The sequence below is a fragment of the Sitophilus oryzae genome, unplaced genomic scaffold, assembly GCF_002938485.1.
Source record: "Sitophilus oryzae breed Bouriz unplaced genomic scaffold, Soryzae_2.0 scaffold_732_pilon_pilon, whole genome shotgun sequence".
Classification (NCBI taxonomy): Eukaryota; Metazoa; Arthropoda; class Insecta; order Coleoptera; family Curculionidae; genus Sitophilus; species Sitophilus oryzae.
Window position 1 is genome coordinate 450,638 of NW_022147343.1, and position 20,152 is coordinate 470,789.

Here is a 20,152-nt window from a genome sequence, read left to right on the forward strand (position 1 = left end):
ATATTTAAAACTCCTATACTTAAAATCGATTTTTATCTAACAATATATAGCTTTATTTTTCTATGTATAAATCCTAAAATAATTTATTATTATTAATAAGGAATTAATGAATTTTCATGAAAATTTAAAACCACAAAAAAAAGAGAAATTTATGATTCCTGTATTTAAGTAAAATTTTCGAGAATTGGCAATGCCTTATTTCTGGAAACAGATGATTGACATTTAAAATTTTCCCGCTATTCAAAAAATTAGGTTAGATTTTAGGAAGACAGCCAAAGACAGCAAAATAGGAAATCAAAATAAATAAAATGAGTGAATTGCCAGAAATTTCAATAGATATTTTAGAACAAGAAGGTGGAATTACGGAGAATGAATCAGAAACGCCAGCTACTCTTACTGAATCGTCAGATTCGTCAAATAATAAAAAGGAAAATACAGCTGTTAGTAAACCTGTGAAATACGTAAAACTTCCCTTTGCAAAGATTAAACATATAATGAAAATGGACCCGGACTGTGTAATTGTCCAACAAGATGCAGTGTTTCTAGTTACAAAAGCCACGGTAATATATCTAAATATACTTTTATACACATAACTTATTTTCAATTCGTTCAGGAAATGTTTATCGAATTTTTAACTAAAGAAACCAACAAACAACTAACGGGTAATAAACGGAAAACAATTATGAAAAAGGATGTCGATGCAACTGTAGAAAGTATACCTCAACTCTGTTTCTTAGATGGTGCTTTAGAGTAAGATAAAAATGTTTAGGTACAATAATTATTTTTACTGTAAGACTAAAAATAAAACTCATTTTTGTTAATAGCCTTTTTAGTTTGTTTAATACATAAATCATACAGTCGAAAAAAAGTAATAGCGCAGCACATTAAAGAATATAAATTAAGCGTCAAACTGAAAAAATTAAAACACTTATCACTTAGTGTATGAATTCACTATAAAGATCCACAATTTAATTTAAACCAATAAAACATCTTTCGAAAATAAATCAAAAACTATTTTCTGTTCTTGGTTTTTCTTTTGGTTGTCCCATTTTCACTGTTCCCATATAGTGAATTCAATAAATTCTCTAAATCAGGCTTGTCCATTCTCGGAGACGAGCTGTTCCTTCTCGGTTGATTATTCTGTTTGCCGAGGGCTATCCTGTACTGAACATGATGTGAATCAGGCTTCAGATGTTTTAATGTGTCTTTTTGACAGCCCGCCCAATCGGTTATGTCATATACTGACCCTTCCATACAAGCATAGTAATGCCACAAAAAGCCAAAGCATCTGGCTTCTGCCCAAATATCACCTACAAAAAATGTTCAGTATAAAATAATTTCGGTTTAAAAAAAGTGTCATAGTAGCCTTTGAAACGAAAATACTACCTTCTCTAGCAGCATGATGAATTTTACACATATGACAATTCCTTGCTGCATAACACGGCCTATCCACTTTAATTCTTTTATGCCTTTCCCCACAAGCACTGCATCTTATAGTGTTTGCATTCATCTCCATTTTTTGCTGGAGTTTCTGGAGTAATTCAGCCATTTGGCTGAAATTTTGTACTACAAATGCTGACTCTGCCACTCCTATATAAATAAAAATTAAAGAATCTCAAATGGAAAGTAATATTAAGTTTTTTACCTCTGTCATATGCCGCTCTTCGTTCTGATGTTCCTATCATTTCGAAGGCATGAACCAGGATTTTAAAAGCCTCCTCAGCACCTGGTTGATTATTTTTATCGGGATGAACTAACACAGCCTGTCTTTTATAGTATTTTTTTATGTCATCATCTGTGCATTTTGGTGTAACACCCAATATACTATATGGATCTTTTCCTTTACAAGCTAGCAACCTAAAAATTTACACAAAATATAGAAAATACTTAAAAGTAAAGATAAGGTAAAAACCTTTTCATTGCTTCTTCACCAGTTGTAGGCATATTGATGTTAGTTTCGAGTCCGTTTTGTAGGAAACTATTGGTTTCTTCTTCAGCTGACTTTTTCTTTTTGCGGCCTTTAAACCTATCCTCGAATTTTTGCCATATCCAAGCCGACAAACGCCACCTTTTTAAGATTGCCTCTCCAGTACTTGTAAACGAATGCCAACAATCCACTAAACCTTTCCATAAGTTGATTGCACTAAAATATTAGAGTAATATTATATCCTTTCAATAAATTATTATAAAAAAACTTACAAATCTCTGCCTAAATGTATGCTCAAACTGAAGATGTCATAAATTAAATGATAGAGCCACAAAATGAACACAGTAAAAACATCCCACCATCTCTTAGTGTATACCTTAATATGTTGTCCAATAATTCCTATAATAAAATATTTATAAATCAGATTGCAAAATTTTCATAAAAGTAATGTTACCTGAAAGACGCTGTGAATCTTTTTTCTTTGCTCTCTGATTTCTTTTAGATGAAGGCCTATCATTTCCATTTGCAAAACTATCATTCTGCTTCTGCCTGTTCTTATTCTTCTTCAAAGTACTTTTCAATATATTTGCTGCCTCAGCTTTAGTACTTGTATCAGTTGCTTCATCCGACATACTGTTTATACTTTTGTTAACTTTGTTCTTGGTTGGTTTTACTGGTTTGTTGTTCATGCTATTCTCTTCTGGTCTTTTAATCTTCTTTGATTCTTCAGTTTTGATCAGGTTTGGCTCAGAGATATTGTCTAGGGATGCCCATTTTCTATTCAACTGATTTGTTTTGATTGTTTTTTTCTCAACTTTACTATTAGGAAATGTTCTATCCATTGGAATATCACGTATATCATTATTAGTGTTGCAACGGTTCAACAAGTTCCCAACCTTTTGTGATTTGTCAGTTTTGCCATTCTTCCTGGATTCCTTTTTGAATTTAACATCCTTTGACTCTGGTTTGAGTGGCTTTGTATTACTTGTGGAAGGAACTGGTTTAGTTAGAACATCTGAATAGCTAGGACGCATTGGTTTCACCTCAGCTAGAGGCCTTTTTTTGTTTGTATCTCGGTTAAAGTTAAACTTATCATCAACAGGTTCTGTCTGCTTATATTTAATATCATTTTTTTGTTCTGGATAACCAGATTCACCGTTTTGGGATTGGAAATCAAATAAGCTTGGCTTAAAAGTATCTGTGTTACCAAATGGTGTGTATGTTCCGGCATTATTTGGTACTGCCCAGTTTCCAACAAGATTTTCAAAAATCTGTGATGGTTGAACACTATGGTTTATGGGGTTATGTAAAATATTTTCTGGCATGTTTGGTGAGTAGTTATACATAGCTTGTGGAGCACTGTTTGACCTAAGATTATAATTATTATATTCAGGTATATGAACGTTCTTTTGGAAATTATCAAACACTGAACTGGCTTCTTGGTGTATAAAATTGGTAAGCTGTTCTCTGGGAGGTTGATCTAGATGAGGGTCTGGATAATGTAATCCGTAATTCAAATAGGATCCTGGAGAATTGTGAGCAGTCCAAGTCATCTGTTCTGAAGCGTTTGTTTGGGCTGGATATCCAAGAGGAATATATTGGCCATCGCTATTTTGCATGTCCGATGCCATGAAACTGATTATTTTATCGACAGGGTCACTGGAAGGAGATATCCTATTTCCCTCCGACATAATCGTATTGTTTGGAAACTAATATTTTGGCACAACTTGAAGACTTTCTTAACAAATGTGCAGAATTCGTGTTTTTCTTTCCATTGTCAAATTACGTCGGTTACGTCAAACGTGGATGAAAATGACAGCGGAGTACAATTGAGTATGTCGAAATCCTAAAATTTGAAATAAACATAAAACCGGGATAAAGTTTCATTAATTGCATTCTCTATGTTTAATTGTATTATGATAACGCTGATTCAAATGCAAAAAATAAAAACAAATGTTGATTTAATGCTGATATAAAATGGAAAGATAGATTACGCATTTTATTTACAGAATACTATTAAACTATATGTTGTTATATATCCCGTCAGGTAGAGCAACTTAGAATACTAAATGATAGTTTAGGTACTGAACGAGAGATGGCGCAAGTATTTACAATTTTAAATTTTTTCTTTGATCTTTTTATTTAAAAAATATTTGATTTACGATTACCATATTTATAGCAAAGTAAGTACAGACCATCTAACGTAAATACATAATATAGTTTTGATTTCAGGATAGTTCTTGTATTTTTAATAATTTTTTTAAAAAGGCTGAAAAATATATATTTTTTACTTATTTATTAATATCACTGAAACTATCGAAATATATTTAATCATATCTTAGGATTATCTAAAGTGATCTGAAAGGAAGCCAAAAATGCAATAATGTACAGGGTGTTCGATTTAAAAGAAATCATCCGTAGTCAGAATGTGGAAGTTAAAATATTTTCCTGAAACGCATCCTAGTATAATAGCACTTAAACAAAATTTCTAAGTTTCTTATTCTAGGAGCTACAGATATACCCGACTATTGCCGGACCCTGTACAGAAGGATTTAAATCTAATTTTCATATAATTTTTAATCCGTAATCACTCTTATTCATATGCAAGATTTTGAACTAAACCAAAATTATTTAAGACCTACAAGTAAACGGGACAAAAAACCTATTCTACGGCCATCATTCCGGACCGATAATCCTCAAATCAAAAAGCGATTAATCACGGGACACTTCTGCTTATTAGCATACGTTGGTGGGCAGATTGCATAATTTATCCATTAGTCAGGTCCGGCCGGCGCTCATGACTGATGCTTAATGACTTACTCCGGAGCGGTTTATGTACGGGAACGATCTTGCCAATACATCAACTCCTATCAAACGGCCATGAATCCGTAATACAGCAAATGACTTTATAGGGAGCCGGTATATATCTTGAGCGGAGCGCGGGCCTATGAATAATATTACGCGAATCGGGCGGATTCAGGGAGTGCATTAGATCTAAATTTAGGCGTAATTTATTGTCCAGTTAGTTCTATTATAGTTTTAAGCATTGAATTGAAAGACTAAGGAAAGTAGAGATGAGCAAAACTGTGATTCTCCAATCGCAATTGAAACTGCGACTGCGATTTCTAAATCGCTGCGACTGTAACCTGCGATTGCGATTTTAATATCTAAATATTGTACTAGGGATATAATTGTCTGTGTTAGCTATTAGGGATGTGAATCCCGGGATCTCGGAATCCCGGGATCCCCGAAGAAAATTTGCCTCGAAAGATCCCGGGATTGGATTATATAAATACCGATTTTTCTTGCCATAGAATAAATCGCTTAATTTCTGAACTAAATAACTTAATATTTCCCTAATTAAATCAGAGATGGAAACACTTTTAATCAGACTAGAGCTCGGAAATTCATCAGATAATTCTAGAAGAGGAACCAGCAACGACAGCTAAGAGGATGAGCTTCCCATTTCCGAACTTCTGAGAAGAGAAGATAATGAACCTTTAAAGCCCAACTAACATTCTTTGTTTTATAATGGTAATGGTTACATTTCGATAACCCACTTAATAAAACCTAAGAGCCTATCAATTAATTGTTCGTGAAACGTTTTCGTTACCCTTATAACACCCCTATAGCACTTAATTGGAGAATCTTATAAAGGTAACGGTGACCAAATTTTAGTGCCTTATAAAACCTTTAACGTGACCTTTACTCTCCATTTATTGGTAACTAAGATGTTGTCTTTACCTTTATAAACCATAAATAGGTTTTATAGCGGCAAGGAATACATTTTCGTTACCGCTTTAAAACCTTTATATTCCTTATAGTGTTTATAAACACCAAAATAAAAAACGCCCCTTTTAAGTTCATCTCTTTCTACAACGTTTGTTTGCAATATATTCTATTTCAAGTTCTTGTCAATATTATTCTGCTTGCACTTTAAAGTTGACAGCAATGGATTTTCACTTTGATGAAAATGGCGTGTTATAATAATTACCATAACAACTTAAACACTCTGTAAGAATTCTATGAGGACTAAATTTTATTGGCACGGAAGATTTATCGAGTAATATTAACATTTTACCCTTCTTAAAACTAAATCGCCCCCGTTTAGAACTCAAATATAATTTATTTTGTAAAAACCAAAAAATTAAAATTACGTCTCATGATTTGTTTTTTTTGCAAATAAGCTGCGCAACATTTCTTAACCCCATGCTTTTGAAAAAAATACGTCTTAAAGCTTCGGTAATATTGCTTAAAATGCAATATTCTTCTTTTTTGTGTAAGTACAACAACACGAACATAAAATGGCCGCCTTATAAAAGGACGTCATGTTCGCCATTTCGCCTTTTAAAAACCTCTAGTTTTATATGGGCCTTAAAGTAATCATCCACACTTTAAAAACTCTTATAACACTTCCCTAGGTGTCTTATGGGAATTTTGCTCTTGCAATAAAACCTTAGGTGCTTTTGTGATGCTTAATAGTTTTATAAGTTACCAAAAAGGTATTTATAGAAACTTGACCATTGACCATAACCCCACTTTTTGTTTCGGGCGTTTTGGCTTTGGCAAAACAATTTTTTAATCAAAATAATTAAAACAAAGCCCTTCAATGCCCTTCAAAATTGTCCAAACAACAGAGGATGGAAAATCAACACCGTCTTTGACCAAATTTCCCTGATATCTATACATTCTTCTAAAGGTCCTTTACCCCTTTCTTCATCGGTGGCAGTCGATTCAGTCGAAGTATTTGGCAATGTATCTTCTTGAGGAACGTCTAAGTTTTGGTAATTTTTAGTAGTTGTGGGTGGTGTGCTTCCCAAAATATTTTTACGGGTTTTAACGCACTTTCTATATAAACTGCTACTGTATTTAATTTTTTCCAACTTTTTCTTTCTTCTTACATCTTTGATTTACAAAAGCAAAACAGGAACATAAAACATAATCTAACCTTAAAAATATAGCGCCCCCTATTCTACACATGAAAGGAGTTGCTACTGAGCCTATAAGTTTTATAAAATCTTTAGGTTTTGTAGTAGCTGTAGAATGTTTATTAGGTGCCTTAGGATTTATAAGGGTTTTACGAAGTAAGCTATAAAACTTCAAGAGTAAAAGTTTTATAATAAGGTTTTTAAGAACGCTATAAAACCCTTTTAAAAAAAACCTTAAGTAACCAATACCAAAAGTTTTATAAATAAGGTAACGAAAACATTTTGGATGCAATATTATAAAACTTCAAGTATTTTGGTATTTTTTCGAGGTGTTACAAAACTTTTAACACCAATAGTGTTCTTATAAGACTTTAGACACTCTTATAAATGTTAAGGTTCCATATAAACCTCTTATAAATACCCGTTACCTTTTAATAAAACTTTAGGCTCCGAAAAATGTTACTTGGGAGGTTAAACTGCAGAAAGCATTACAACAATCTTCAAAGCCGATAAAAACCAAAAGAAGTAATAAGACGCGATTGTTCGACATTATTACCCAAATATTATTATTACAGTTGAGGGTTGGAACCTTTGGTGTTACACAGCAAAATAAAAACACTGTTTGTAAACACACATAGTGTTTTTATTTTGCGATTATTACCCAAGAAATTGAATTATTTTCAAATGGTGGTAGTAGGGGACGACGTAATCTCCAAAAAGCTTTTGAATTTTTATCAACCATTCAGGCCGCGTGGAATCTGAAAGATGTTTTTCTTCGGCAGGGATCTTGTGTAATAGATACGTTCAAGACTGGGGGATGAAACTTGGATTAATATTTTTGCGCTACTTTTTAAAAATTTGTAGCTATAATTTGTTTGCTAAAATTTGTTTGGTGTTCATATGATTTTTGTTAAAGAGTTTTTTGTTAATTTTTGTGTTTTGTTATATTTATATTAATTTTTTTTATGATATTAGGTATTTCATTGATAATTTTAAACCCGGGATAAAATCCCGAGATTCCGGGATTTGTCGTTCAAATCTCGAAAATCCCGGGATTTTGAAAACCTTTCGGGATTGACATCTCTAGTACCTATAGCTTAACAGTTAAAAAAAGTTAATAAAAATCAGTTAAAAAGTCAGTTATCAGTTTAAAAAAGTTAATAAAAATCGGAGAAGAACTATAGGAATATGTAGCGGAATTCAATTATCTCGGCAGTTTGGTTTCGGAAAAGGCTAATGGACAACAAATTACGCGACTCTGAAATTCAGCACAGAATTAACAGCGCCTCAAGAGCATTCTGGAAATAAAAACACAGGATTTTCTACAATCATGACTTGAGCACAAAATCAAAACTTGCAGAGTACCGAGCAATAATAATCCCCACTTATATGGGAGCGAAACCTGGGTGCCGCGCCGTACCGCCGACACATGAAGGCATTAAACAAGTTGCAACAGAGACACCTCAGACAACTCTTAAGAATCAAATGGTTCGAGATAAATGAGTGGTACCAAATTATTCGTAAAAAATGCTTTTTCTAAATATGCTATTGAGCCACCTTCGTTCCATTTGAAAACATTGAGATATAATTAAAAATAAGATTTAGGCATCTTTTAATCAGCCAGGACAACACACGAAAAACAATAGACAATTACATTTTTTTCCAAGATTTTTTGATTAAAAATTAGTGTTTTTAACACAGCTATGTGCTAACACAGTCATAAGCTAACAAGACAAGCACAGTCATATGCTAACATACCAAATCTCGTTTTTAATCAGAAAAAATAAAAGGGTTATAGGAAGAAACACCCGGTATACTAGGATTTTGGCCCTGGAAAAATAATACCTAAATAAAATCAGAGAAAAAATTCACTCTCAGTTTACTATAAAATGCTTCAATGGACCACAAAATAAAATTCGCAACGAAATCGCAAATCGCAATTCCTAAAAATTCAAACTAGCAGATAGAAGGTTATCACGGTTTACAGAATCACAATCGCAGCAAAATCGCAACTTGCAACTATTGCAATATTGGTTGCCTAAATTGAAACTCGCAAATAGAAGAAATCGCAAATCGCAGCAAAATCGCAACTATTGTAATATTGGTTGCCTAAATTGAAACTCGCACATAGAAGAAATCGCAGTCGCAGTTTCCTATGAGAGCCAATTGCCGGTTGCGATTGCGATTTTAAAATCGCTGCGATTGAACCGCAGTTTGCGATTTGTTGCTCATCTCTAAAGGAAACAGAGTGTGGACAAAATTATTGTGACCGCGTTCGCTTTAATAAGGTTAAAATGCGTTTTTAGTCAGATGTATCATTTGAATAAAAAGATGGAAGAGGAGTATAATGCTATATTATCGAATAAAGTAAAAAAATACCGAGGGTGTCATTTAAAAATCAAAAGTTATAGTAATTTTTGGTGAAATAACCAGGAAGTGACCGAAAACAATTCTGAATATGTCAATCAATTCTGATTTATGTCATATACTAATGTTTCAAAACTCTTTTTTTTTATCTGGAAAACATAAAAAAGTTATAGGGGTGAGCCACTTTTGAGAAACACCCGGTATAAGATAAAGATTTAATAAAAAAGTATAAAAAAGAATAGGTAGATCATATTCTATTATATTATGCATACATAATGTATAGACCATTCACTCATAATTTTTGTTCTATACAAGATTTATTAAAACCAAATAAAAACATCAGAAGGATACAAATAAATTTCCCAAAAATGAATGAAATAAATGTTTATTTCGCCTTTATAAAAGTTATATTTATTTAAGTAATCCCCTTTTTTATTTAAATCAAATGATTTGATTTTCCAGCACCTACGTTTGGCATTTCCCTCTCGCCAAACTGTTGTTTCCTTATCTTTATTAAAAATCGGCTCAGTTTACGTGTGCTCGTCCATGGAAGCCAATGGACGCCTGTGGCTTGGCGTGCTCTAAAATCCACTTCGTTCCGTGGAATTTCTCCACCGCTGGCCGTGTGTCCTTCCAGGCACCCCACGAAACATGCACATTGGTCAGTCAGGACTTTAGATCGTATCGCCGACGGTTTTCGTATTAATTTTTTCCCCTTTCGTGTAAACGTGGCAACAACGGGCGACTGACACGATTCCGAAGGGCGACGATGCCAAATCTAAGGTTTTTTTTAGGAAAAAAAGAAAAAAAACGGGATCTCAGTACGGGAAAGATAGTTGATAAAGATTGGCAATGCAAATGCAAATAAAAGCAATACGTTAGTGGGTCACTGGAGAGGCTTTTTAATATATATGAAGAGTACATAATGAAAAGAGGCGGACTAACGATAGATGGAAAAAAGATCACAAGGCTAGATGTGGCGACGACACCTTAATTCTTGCCTGTTCAGAGGAAGAATGGTTCATATAATAAGAAGACTGAGTAAGATTAGTGCAGAACATGGCATTATGTTGAAGACATCGCAGAAAGAAAACGCAAATTATGATAATAGACCGAAATCATACTAACATTATGGAGATTGATTGTTTTGAAATGGTCGAAAAATTCCCCTCGTAACAACAAAAAGAGGCTGTGACGAAAAATTCAAACGCAGACTAGCAAAAACTCGCAACTCAACAATGAAACTGACTCGAATATGGTAAGATTCTGGAATATATCAGCACAACATATTAAAATTAATAAATAGGTACACTGATTTTTTCTATCGCTACTTATGCATCTGAGACTTGGACTTTGAAAACCGCGTGCAGAAAGTGTAAAAGAAAAATAGGTGCTTTCGAAATGTAGGCCTACAGAAGAATGCTGAGAATTTCATATACATAACATCCGACCTACCTCTCTAAGGCAGTTGAAAGCCACTGTAAGATTTTCAACCAAAATAAACCAGTCATACCTACAAATTCTTTAGTTTTTTTTTGTAATTTAGAATATAATGAACTTAGTGTAAATATACATTGATGCAAAAAAATAATAAAAATATAGGACATTAAAAAAGAAGATGTATGTCATATTTTGTTATATTATGCATTGGGTTAACACAAATCGATGAGTATTGTATTTCACTTTTTTCTTAATGTACGTATGATAAGATATCGTACATGATGGTACATGGTATAATGATAAGATAATTTGATGTACCATATAAACAAAAAAAATGCGGCGAATGAATATCCATAAATAATTTTTGAAGAAATAATCTTGAAGAAGAAAAAAATAGTTATCTCAGAATATATGTGCGTCACTACTAACTTAAAAACTGTAATCAGAATAAATCCTAGAGTAGAATTTAGAATTTAGAATGAGTGGGAGGGGGTTAATCACTGCGACCTTACAGATCTATTGTGTCTCCCTTTCTTGAGTTATAACTCATCATACAGTCCCAGGGCTTTGACAAAAGCCAGTATCTGGGACGGTTTTATAGAGGGTAGTTCTCCATCTCCAATATCAGTCGTACCAAAGTTTATAGCACGAATGGTTGTCGTCTCGGCGCACTCAGTGATGAGGTGTACTGGTGTTTCCCCATTTTCCCCACAGAATCTGCATTCGCCGTTTCTTCTTAGTTTCAATCTACTGAGGTGTTCATTGAGGAGACAGTGTCCTGTTAAAAACCCCGTGACAATCCGAAGATTGTTCTTACTTAAACCTAGGAAGATCTGTGATTTTTCTTGATCATAAGCCCTCAGAAACTTCTTCGAGTGTCTTAGACCGTTGCAAGATTCCCATTCCAGGTTGCGGACGGAATCTTCCAAGTTCTGGAGTTCCGCCTTGAGTTGGTTACCACTTGGAAAGCAGAACGGTTCTAGTCCAGTTAGTGGAGTGTTCGCTCCTTTTCTAGCTAGATCATTTGCTTTTTCATTGCCTTCTATCCCTTGGTGAGCAGGCACCCAGAGTAGGAGGACTTTGTTTTCTTTGTCTAATTTATTCGGCTTCTCTATGCATTCTTTGACCAATTTCGAATTGATTGATACTGAGTTGATCGCTTTTAACGCTGCTTGACTATCAGATAAGATGGCTATTTCTTGTTTCCGATAGTTCCTATCTAAGATAAGTTGTACGCATCTTTCGATAGCGTAGATTTCTGCCTGTACGATGCTAGGGTAAGTGCCTATTCGTTCGGTATTTAGTTCTCGACCCAAATACTCCGATCCCTGTTCCCGTATTTGGTTTTGGAAGCATCAGTATACCAAGTTATGGTATGGTCTTTTTTAGCTGCTGGGCAGACGTTTCTCTCTTCCAATCCTTTTTATTGCTCAATACTACATTGAGATGTTTCTCAAAGTTGTACGTTCTTGGCATATCGTCCACTGGGAGTTGCAGGAGTGGTATTTCCTTTTTGAGGGTGTTCCAAGCCCCTGATCTGACAATTCTCCCAGTACTAATTCCGTTAGTGACCATTCTAATTATTGTCGCATTGGCATATGTACCAATGATAATGTGCAGCGAGTAATCCTAGAGTAATCTGATATGAGATAAACAGCTTATGCACCCTATTACCGTAAATTTGGCAATGTTGCCGTAATTTACGATCGATATTTTTTTATGTGTGCTTGGTTCGTGCCTGAGCTTTACACGTTAAGTGATGGACTACTCTCGGTGGTCGACAGGTTAAATCGTTTCGCGAAGGTCAAGAGGTTATTAATGGGGTTTTTAGGCATATTTTGTCGCTTTTTATGGCTTTGATCACGGACACTGCTAACTTTTATTGCGTTCTTAATTTTATTAAGCTCTATAAAGATTTGTTATATTGTAGTCCAATTATTTTTTTTAAATTCAATTTTAGGAACCTTACTGATTAGTTTTAAACTAGGTTGGGCAGTTTTTCGAGGAGTGGAAATTTTCTGGTACTACCAATTTGATTAATTTAAGTAGTACCATTTATAGGTATATTTTTTGATTCTTGAATTCTATTTAATATTCTAAACTGTTGTTTAATACTACATAACTAAATTTAAACATTTCGACATATTTTATGTGACAAAAATGACATGTGCAGAATAGAAATAAATTATATGGTCTGCCTAACGGGAGAATCGCTCACAGTGTCAGTTGTGTCTATCATTTTAGTTCACAGGCAAATTGTATCTTCTGTCATTTTGTATGTCGTAATGTCGTTTATGTCGAAATATTCTCTGGCTCCTTGGACAGACTATACATCTCCCTTTAGAAAAGAATTTAACGTTTTTATGGATATTAATATTTTGAAATAATTTTTTCGCTCTATATCGGAAAGAAATTTGTACCGCCATTATGTTTATCGTACGAAATATTCAAAATTTGGATATATCAACAGTGCAAAAAAAAATGGTGAAAGCAGATATCGCGATTACAAAAATATACTCTTGGTAATATATTTCCCTTGCAAAACAGATGTAACTTTATGGTAAAATGTATTTTACATATTTCTATACATTCTAAAAGGGTTTCTTTGTTTTGTATTATTAATTTAGACGACTGAAGACAAATACTAATCCCAGTATACACCGCAGAGTATAATCAGATTTGCGGCTAGCCTGCGCCATCGTTGTAAATTCATTTACAAACAAACCGGACTCCATTTTAGGAAAACCCAGCTTTAGAGTAATAAAAACAATAAGTCTCAAAGTTAATCCCAAATAAGGTAGGTATAGAAAAGATATCGTACTTTTAGCTAAAATACCAGTGGTTTAGACCATGCAACGACAACGGCAAAGAAATATACACTGACAGTGGACAAAAGTTAGTTCCCTTGCCAAAATATTTTAAATACTGATCTTAATCAGTATTTAGAATATTTTCTTTGTTAAGTTATAGTGACTTTCTTTAATCTATATTTCAAACTTTATTTAGCATTGTTTCTAGCTTATATAGAATAAAACAATAATTTTAATATAAATCGCTAGTTGCGAAAATATTTTACTATTTATGCTGAAAAGTGTCTTATTGGATAGGAGACTCCTAAATAGTATTTTTTACACAAGAGCTATTTTTACACAAAAATAGCCTTTCTCCAATGAGTGTCTGTTTTTTTTAAGTGGAGTTCTATTTTATTAAGAAGTATATAAAATAATCTTTAATAAATAATAGTTTCTTGCCTTTAGCTGTATATTTTTTCTAATTTCGAAAAATCGAAAGTAGAGAAAAAAAAGCAAAAAGAAAATTGTTTTGCTTGTCGTAAAGGGGGGAACCAAGCTCCACTCACACAACCGGTTTCTTGGCCTACCCTTCATTAGGTGGGCTGTCCAGGGGCTGGTTCTCACCGATACGGAAAGCAAAACTTCCTCTATATCAACAGACGATGTCGTAAAGTGTCCGTGAGATATTAGTGCATCTCCCGTCAAAAGATGGTAAAAAGCTTTTTTCGGCCCGCTCAAATATACAGAGTTGTTCACCACATACGACACGGAGTATTGTAGCTAAACGATTATATTTTTACAAATTTCAAGTTTTGGGTTCGATGAAGGACTATTAGAGGTACAATTTAAAAATAATTTACAAGATACAGAGTGTCCCAAATAAGTAAAAAATATCAAAGTTGTATTTTTTTAAATGGACCACCCTGTATATTATTACATTTTTAGTTTCTACGATTAAAATAAAGGTAAATTTGATTAAGGTTTATTACACTTACACCTTACCGTTTTTGAAATATTTTCAATTTTGTGAAATTGCAGTAAAAATTTTTTCAAAAAGGCTTCATTTCTCCAAGGGTATCAAAGTTTTTAATACTAAATATTTACTGAAGTTTATTTATTGATCAGTTATTGTGTTGCAATAATAAAAATAATACTACCTTATACAGAGTGTCTAGAAATTTATTTTAAGTAATTTATAGCTTTAAACGCCAATAACTTGTTTAATTTAAATGGAACGCCCTGTATATTTTAGGAGAATCAGATGCACAATTTAATTGTCTATCAAATTGTATTATACCATTTTTACCTATCCGTTCAAGTTTTCGTAGAAAATGCATTTTCTTATAATTTAGACCTCATTCATCAATATACCCATGGAATATTGACATTTTATTATTGACACCTATAGAATATTGACATCATACATTCTAGTAATATTATCGTTTTGCTAAAAACAATAATGTTGTATGCAAAAAGAAAACTATTTAAATCTTTATAAAAGAGTATACCATTAATTAAATATAGCACCATTATTTCCGCCCATATACTAATTAATTACATACTTAATTGTATTCGTTAATAAATTATTCTAAATAAATGTGGAATTGAGTCAGAAATCAATATAATAATAAATAATAATAAGTTATCAAAATTAAAGTCTCTGTTGTTATAAATAAGCATTTATTAAAAAATGAAATATCATTTTTAAGGTGTTACTTTTCATCACACTGTCTAATACCCATATAAAATTCAGTTTTTTAGTATTTAGAACAATTATTATTAATCAATGCAGTCAGTTAATGTAGTTTGAATACTGGAATCATATTAATTGGTCCTCTTTTTTTTGACAGTTTTTTTTATTTTTTAATAAAATAAACGAATTATATACACAATATTAGTATCTGTACTCTTTAGAAATTTGGTACATCTTTAAAAATAATCTAAAATGTCAGTATTCCATGGGTATATTGATAAATAAATTCTAAATTACAAGAAAATGCATTTTCTACGGAAACTTAAAGAGATAGGTAAAAAATGGTATAATATAATTTGATAGACAATTAAATTGTGCATCTGATTCTCGTAAAATATACAGGGTGTTCTATTTAAATTAAACAAGTTATTGCCGTTTGAAGCTAATAATTATTTAAAATAAATTTTTAGACACTCTGTATAAGGTAGTATTATTTTTATTATTGCAACACAATAACTGATCAATAAATAAACTTCAGTAAATATTTAGTATTAAAAACTTTGGTACCCTTTGGAGAAATGAAGCCTTAAAATTTTTACTGCAATTTCACAAAATTGAAAAAATATTTCAAAAACGGTAAGGTTTAAGTATAATAAACCTTAATCAAATTTACCTTTATTTTAATCGTGGAAACTAAAAATGCAATAATATACAGGGTGTTCCATTTAAAAAAATACAACTTTGATATTTTTTACTTATTTGGGACACTCTGTATCTTGTAAAATTATTTTTAAATTGTACCTCTAATAGTCCTTCATCGAACCCAAGACTTCTCCAAAAATCTCATCGTTTAGCTACAATACTCCGTGTCGTATGTGGTGAACAACCCTGTATATGAAATGAACAAAATTCTTACAGCTTTAGTGTATATTAATAAATAATATTTTCTTGCCTTTAACTGTGTATTTTTTCTAATTTCGAAAAATCAAAACAATTTTCTTTTTAGTTTTTATTTTTTTTCTCTACTTTCAATTTTTCGAAATTAGAAAAAATACACAGCTAAAGGCAAGAAAATATTATTTATTAATATACACTAAAGCTGTAAGAATTTTGTTCATTTCATATAATCTTTAGATATTCTAAAATATTCATAGAATTTCTCCGTGCTTTGGAATTCATGGTCATCTCCAACGGATGCTTATTTTTTCTCAATATATTATTGTGTGTGTGTCCGCTTTTCATGTTTCTACCCTGCACCGGCTTGTTCAGGTCCTTGATAAGATGGGAGCATAGTTCCTCCGCTTCTAGGTTTGCTTTCCCAAACAAAAATGTCGCTTGCGATCCACAGCCAGGCCGTGACATATTTTTATTTATCGCAGTCTGTAGCAAACAAAGACTCCCTTATGGTACAGATTGAGCTTTTTCGGGTAACAATTGACAGCCATATGTCCTGTTAAGAGATCTGTTGTACGCACTTTATACACTGAGACTTAGCAGTTTCTTTGCATTTTTAGAATTGGGTCCTTGGATGAAGACCTTGTTATACCTGAGCCTCTGTTAATTTCTTTTTTAGTCTGCTTTTCTCTAATCGAGAGTTTTTCTATAATAAGGGTTAGATATTTGGGTATTCATAAGATTGACTCTGGACCAAGATATATAGGGTTCCGATGACCCTTACATTGCTAGTTCATTGGCTTTTTCCAGATCCAGAATAATTTAAATCTGTTCCTTTCTGCCAGTGTTCTAATTCATCCCCAGACGAATTTCGATACATAGGGATATATAGGGATGTCTGACTAATGGATACCTTTAAAGAAGAATTTAAGTGAGAGCTCACTCCGCGAGGGTTGTGAACAGAAAGATCAGATGGTTTAAGAGGTGCTGTGCGTGACTGGTCGGCTCTGTCGTCAATCAGTGACTATTCTAGGTGATACCTGTAGCTACTGTGACCGGAATATCTAAAATTCATTCTAATCTATGTTTTTGCTATTTTTTCGCTATAAGTATCTAATATTCAAAATATAGTTCTATCTGTATTTGTTACTCTGAATCGTCTAACTTTTCACGGTGCTGCATTTTGTCGTTTTCTTTATTTCCTCTGGCGCCGCTGCCGGCCTGGCAGCAGCGGCGGGGAAGTCCCGCTCGCTCCCAACGGAAATGAGCCGGAGATGAAACTGCGGCGTCATTTCCTGCGTCGCGGCGCCTTCTTCTAGAAGCGGCGGGCGTCGCAGGATCCCTTTGAAACCCCTTTTTGCTAAACATTCTCTTAGCAGAACGTTTGAGAGAGAGTAATAGTTTTGATTGAGTAGTAGTTTTGATTGGTTAATTGAAGGGGGATTTTTTCGTCTGTCATTTCACTTGCTTCTACCCTTTCTGTAGCTTCTTTAAGTTATGGTGAGGTACCATTATTAAAATAGTCTTCGATATTAGCACTTTCCGATAACATTTTGGCTTTCTTTGCTACACAAATTTGAAAGAACAAACGATAAATTGTAAATTGAGAGATTTATAAATGTTTTGAAGGTTAGCATATTAAAACAAAAAATACAAAGTTTGGTTTGGTTGCCATTTTTACTACATTTTTTCATTTTCATACTAAAATGTACCTCCTTTTCTGATTAATAGTGCGATTGAAAATAAAATAGTATACAAACTTCGAAAGTTTCCTTTGCTGTCTCGAGACTTAGTCTTAATCTTACTTAATCATTAATCTCTCGATGGTATAGTGGCGGATAAAGGGGGCGGAAGGGGCGGTCCGCCCCGGGCCCCTTCTTCTAGGGGGCCTCCAAATCTTAATAAGTAATTTTTATTCAACTGGCAAACAGGCCAATATGTGTTCAGTAGTTACAAAGCAATTTGTAGTTAGAGTATGCAAACCATAAGTATACGCAAACTAAACACAGTATAAATGGAAGCAGACATTTACTTAATTATCAATTATTAGGCCCCAGTAATTGTCAATGATATTTTTCTATTTACGAAATTAAATCAAGAATTTTCTTTGTTTAGAATATCGAATAATTATTATTTTTATATTCGAATAATTATTATTTATTCTTGGACCTATATAGGAGTATACCGCGATTTTGTAAAGGGCCCCTTACAAAATCGCGGTATTTACCTGGAACGGTCGAGAAAGTAACGCGGCTTATATGTAGAACCGGTATTCCCATCACTTTGTCATCATAAATTGCCATTAAATATATGCAAACATTCGCTCGGGGGTTGTTTTATTACGTCAAATTGCATTCGTTTTTCAATTTAAATGTATTATTATAAGCTTTAAAAAAAATGTCGTTTTTGAGGCCTTTTTGGAGCTGGGGCCCTTAATCTTCTGGTCGGGGCCCGTCGGGTCCCTACATAAAAACGGCACTGCCGATGAATAACATGTTTATATCTACAGGATGTCCGCGGACTGTCTTCATAAAAAAATTTTTGCTTATTCTAAAATGGTAATTTCTGTTTATACTTTTCCAAATTTCCATACCGTTTTAGACATTGAGTTTTAGAGAAAAATAAAAAAAACATGAAAATGTAGTTGAATTTTTGAACTAGTAAAAATAAAACGCCTTTCTATGGTAATATAATGTCGTTCTCATTTTTTAATAGATTATTATTAACAGAATTTTAATCAAAGTTATATTTTTTGCTGTTTTAAAATGTTAAAGAAGCACAAAATTTATTTAGTTCAATGCTACGGAAAGGGTGATAATAGTTATCGGAAAATGTGATACTTTAACATCAAAAATATGACGTTAATCAAAATTAATTATAACGATTTATCAAAAATGAAATCGAAATTATATTACCATAACCTTTTAATTTTTAGGACTTTTAGTTTTTAGGATTTTTTGGGGAAAAATTACGTTAAAAACTACATTTTTATACTTTTTTAATTTTCTAAAACGGTATGGATATTTAGGAAATAATAAACGCCATTTTACAACAAGCAAAAATTCTTATAAAGAACGCATTTTTTTCAAAAAGTCAATAATTAAAAAGTTTTTCCTCTTGTAATCTGTGTCCGTCTTTTCCTCTCGGTGCGTCCCAGAAATAAGTGCTAGTATTTTCACTGGTAGTATAGTTCAACCCCAGAAACACGCATATGAGGTTTTATTCGCGAAAAAAAATTGAAAACTTCCCAAAAAATTTTTGGGGAATTTTTTTAGTTTTTAGTTAAAAAAAACATAATTTCTTGTTACTATGACAGCCCACGTGGACAGCCCACCTGATGAAGGGTAGGCCCAGAAACCGGTTGTGGGAGTGGAGCTTGGTTCCCCCCTTTACGACAAGCAAAACAATTTTCTTTTTACTTTTTTTTTTTTTTTTTTTTTTTTTTTTAATTTTTTCTCTACTTTCGATTTTTCGAAATTAGAAAAAATACACAGCTAAAGGCAAGAAAATATTATTTATTATATATATATATATATATATATATATATATATATATATATATATATATATATATATATATATATATATATATATATATATATATATATATATATATATATATATATCGATTTTATAACAATTAGTAGGTACAGTATATGTATAAATACTTGAAATTTGTCAACCATTATTCATACGTCATTTCAACCTTTACAAAATTTGCAGACCGGGGGCCACATTTAGCTTTGCCGCCCCGGGCCCCCGACAGGCTTAGTCCTCCACTGCGATGGTATGAAAAATTGTGAAAAACATTGTCAAAAACATCAACAGCTTTAATAGACGTGTCTTTGCTAAAAAAATAGTGGTTTAATAGCTATTTATGTAACTAGTACCTAAAATGATGTTTTTTAGGACGAATCATTACTGTTTGCGGACGAGGCGTTAGCCGAGTCCGAAATAGTAGATGAGTCCTAAAAAACATAATTTAGGTACGTGTTACATACACTATTTTTGTCATACGCTTTTACAGTTTTTAGAACGCATATTTGCAAATTTTCCATATTTGAAATTATAATGTTTGAAAAAGTTGGCTTATAAATTCATATCTTAGTAA

The 20,152-nt window shown here is 32.8% G+C and overlaps 2 protein-coding genes across 2 annotated transcripts; one reads left to right on the plus strand and one right to left on the minus strand.

Annotated features, from left to right (window-relative positions):
* The first annotated feature begins 240 nt into the window (after nt 1–240).
* On the plus strand, nt 241–824 carry LOC115888320 (DNA polymerase epsilon subunit 4). Its single transcript, XM_030908006.1, has 2 exons — nt 241–560; nt 614–824. Exons 1-2 carry the CDS (start codon nt 309–311, stop codon nt 752–754), a joined length of 393 nt encoding a protein of 130 aa, XP_030763866.1. The 5' UTR covers nt 241–308; the 3' UTR covers nt 755–824.
* On the minus strand, nt 812–3,728 carry LOC115888319 (dnaJ homolog dnj-5). Its single transcript, XM_030908005.1, has 6 exons — nt 2,382–3,728; nt 2,200–2,326; nt 1,913–2,143; nt 1,646–1,857; nt 1,387–1,590; nt 812–1,310 (listed from the first exon to the last, which is right to left on the minus strand). The coding sequence occupies exons 1-6, from the start codon at nt 3,616–3,618 to the stop codon at nt 1,012–1,014; spliced, it is 2,310 nt and encodes a 769-aa protein (XP_030763865.1). The 5' UTR covers nt 3,619–3,728; the 3' UTR covers nt 812–1,011.
* Nucleotides 3,729–20,152: the final 16,424 nt, after the last annotated feature.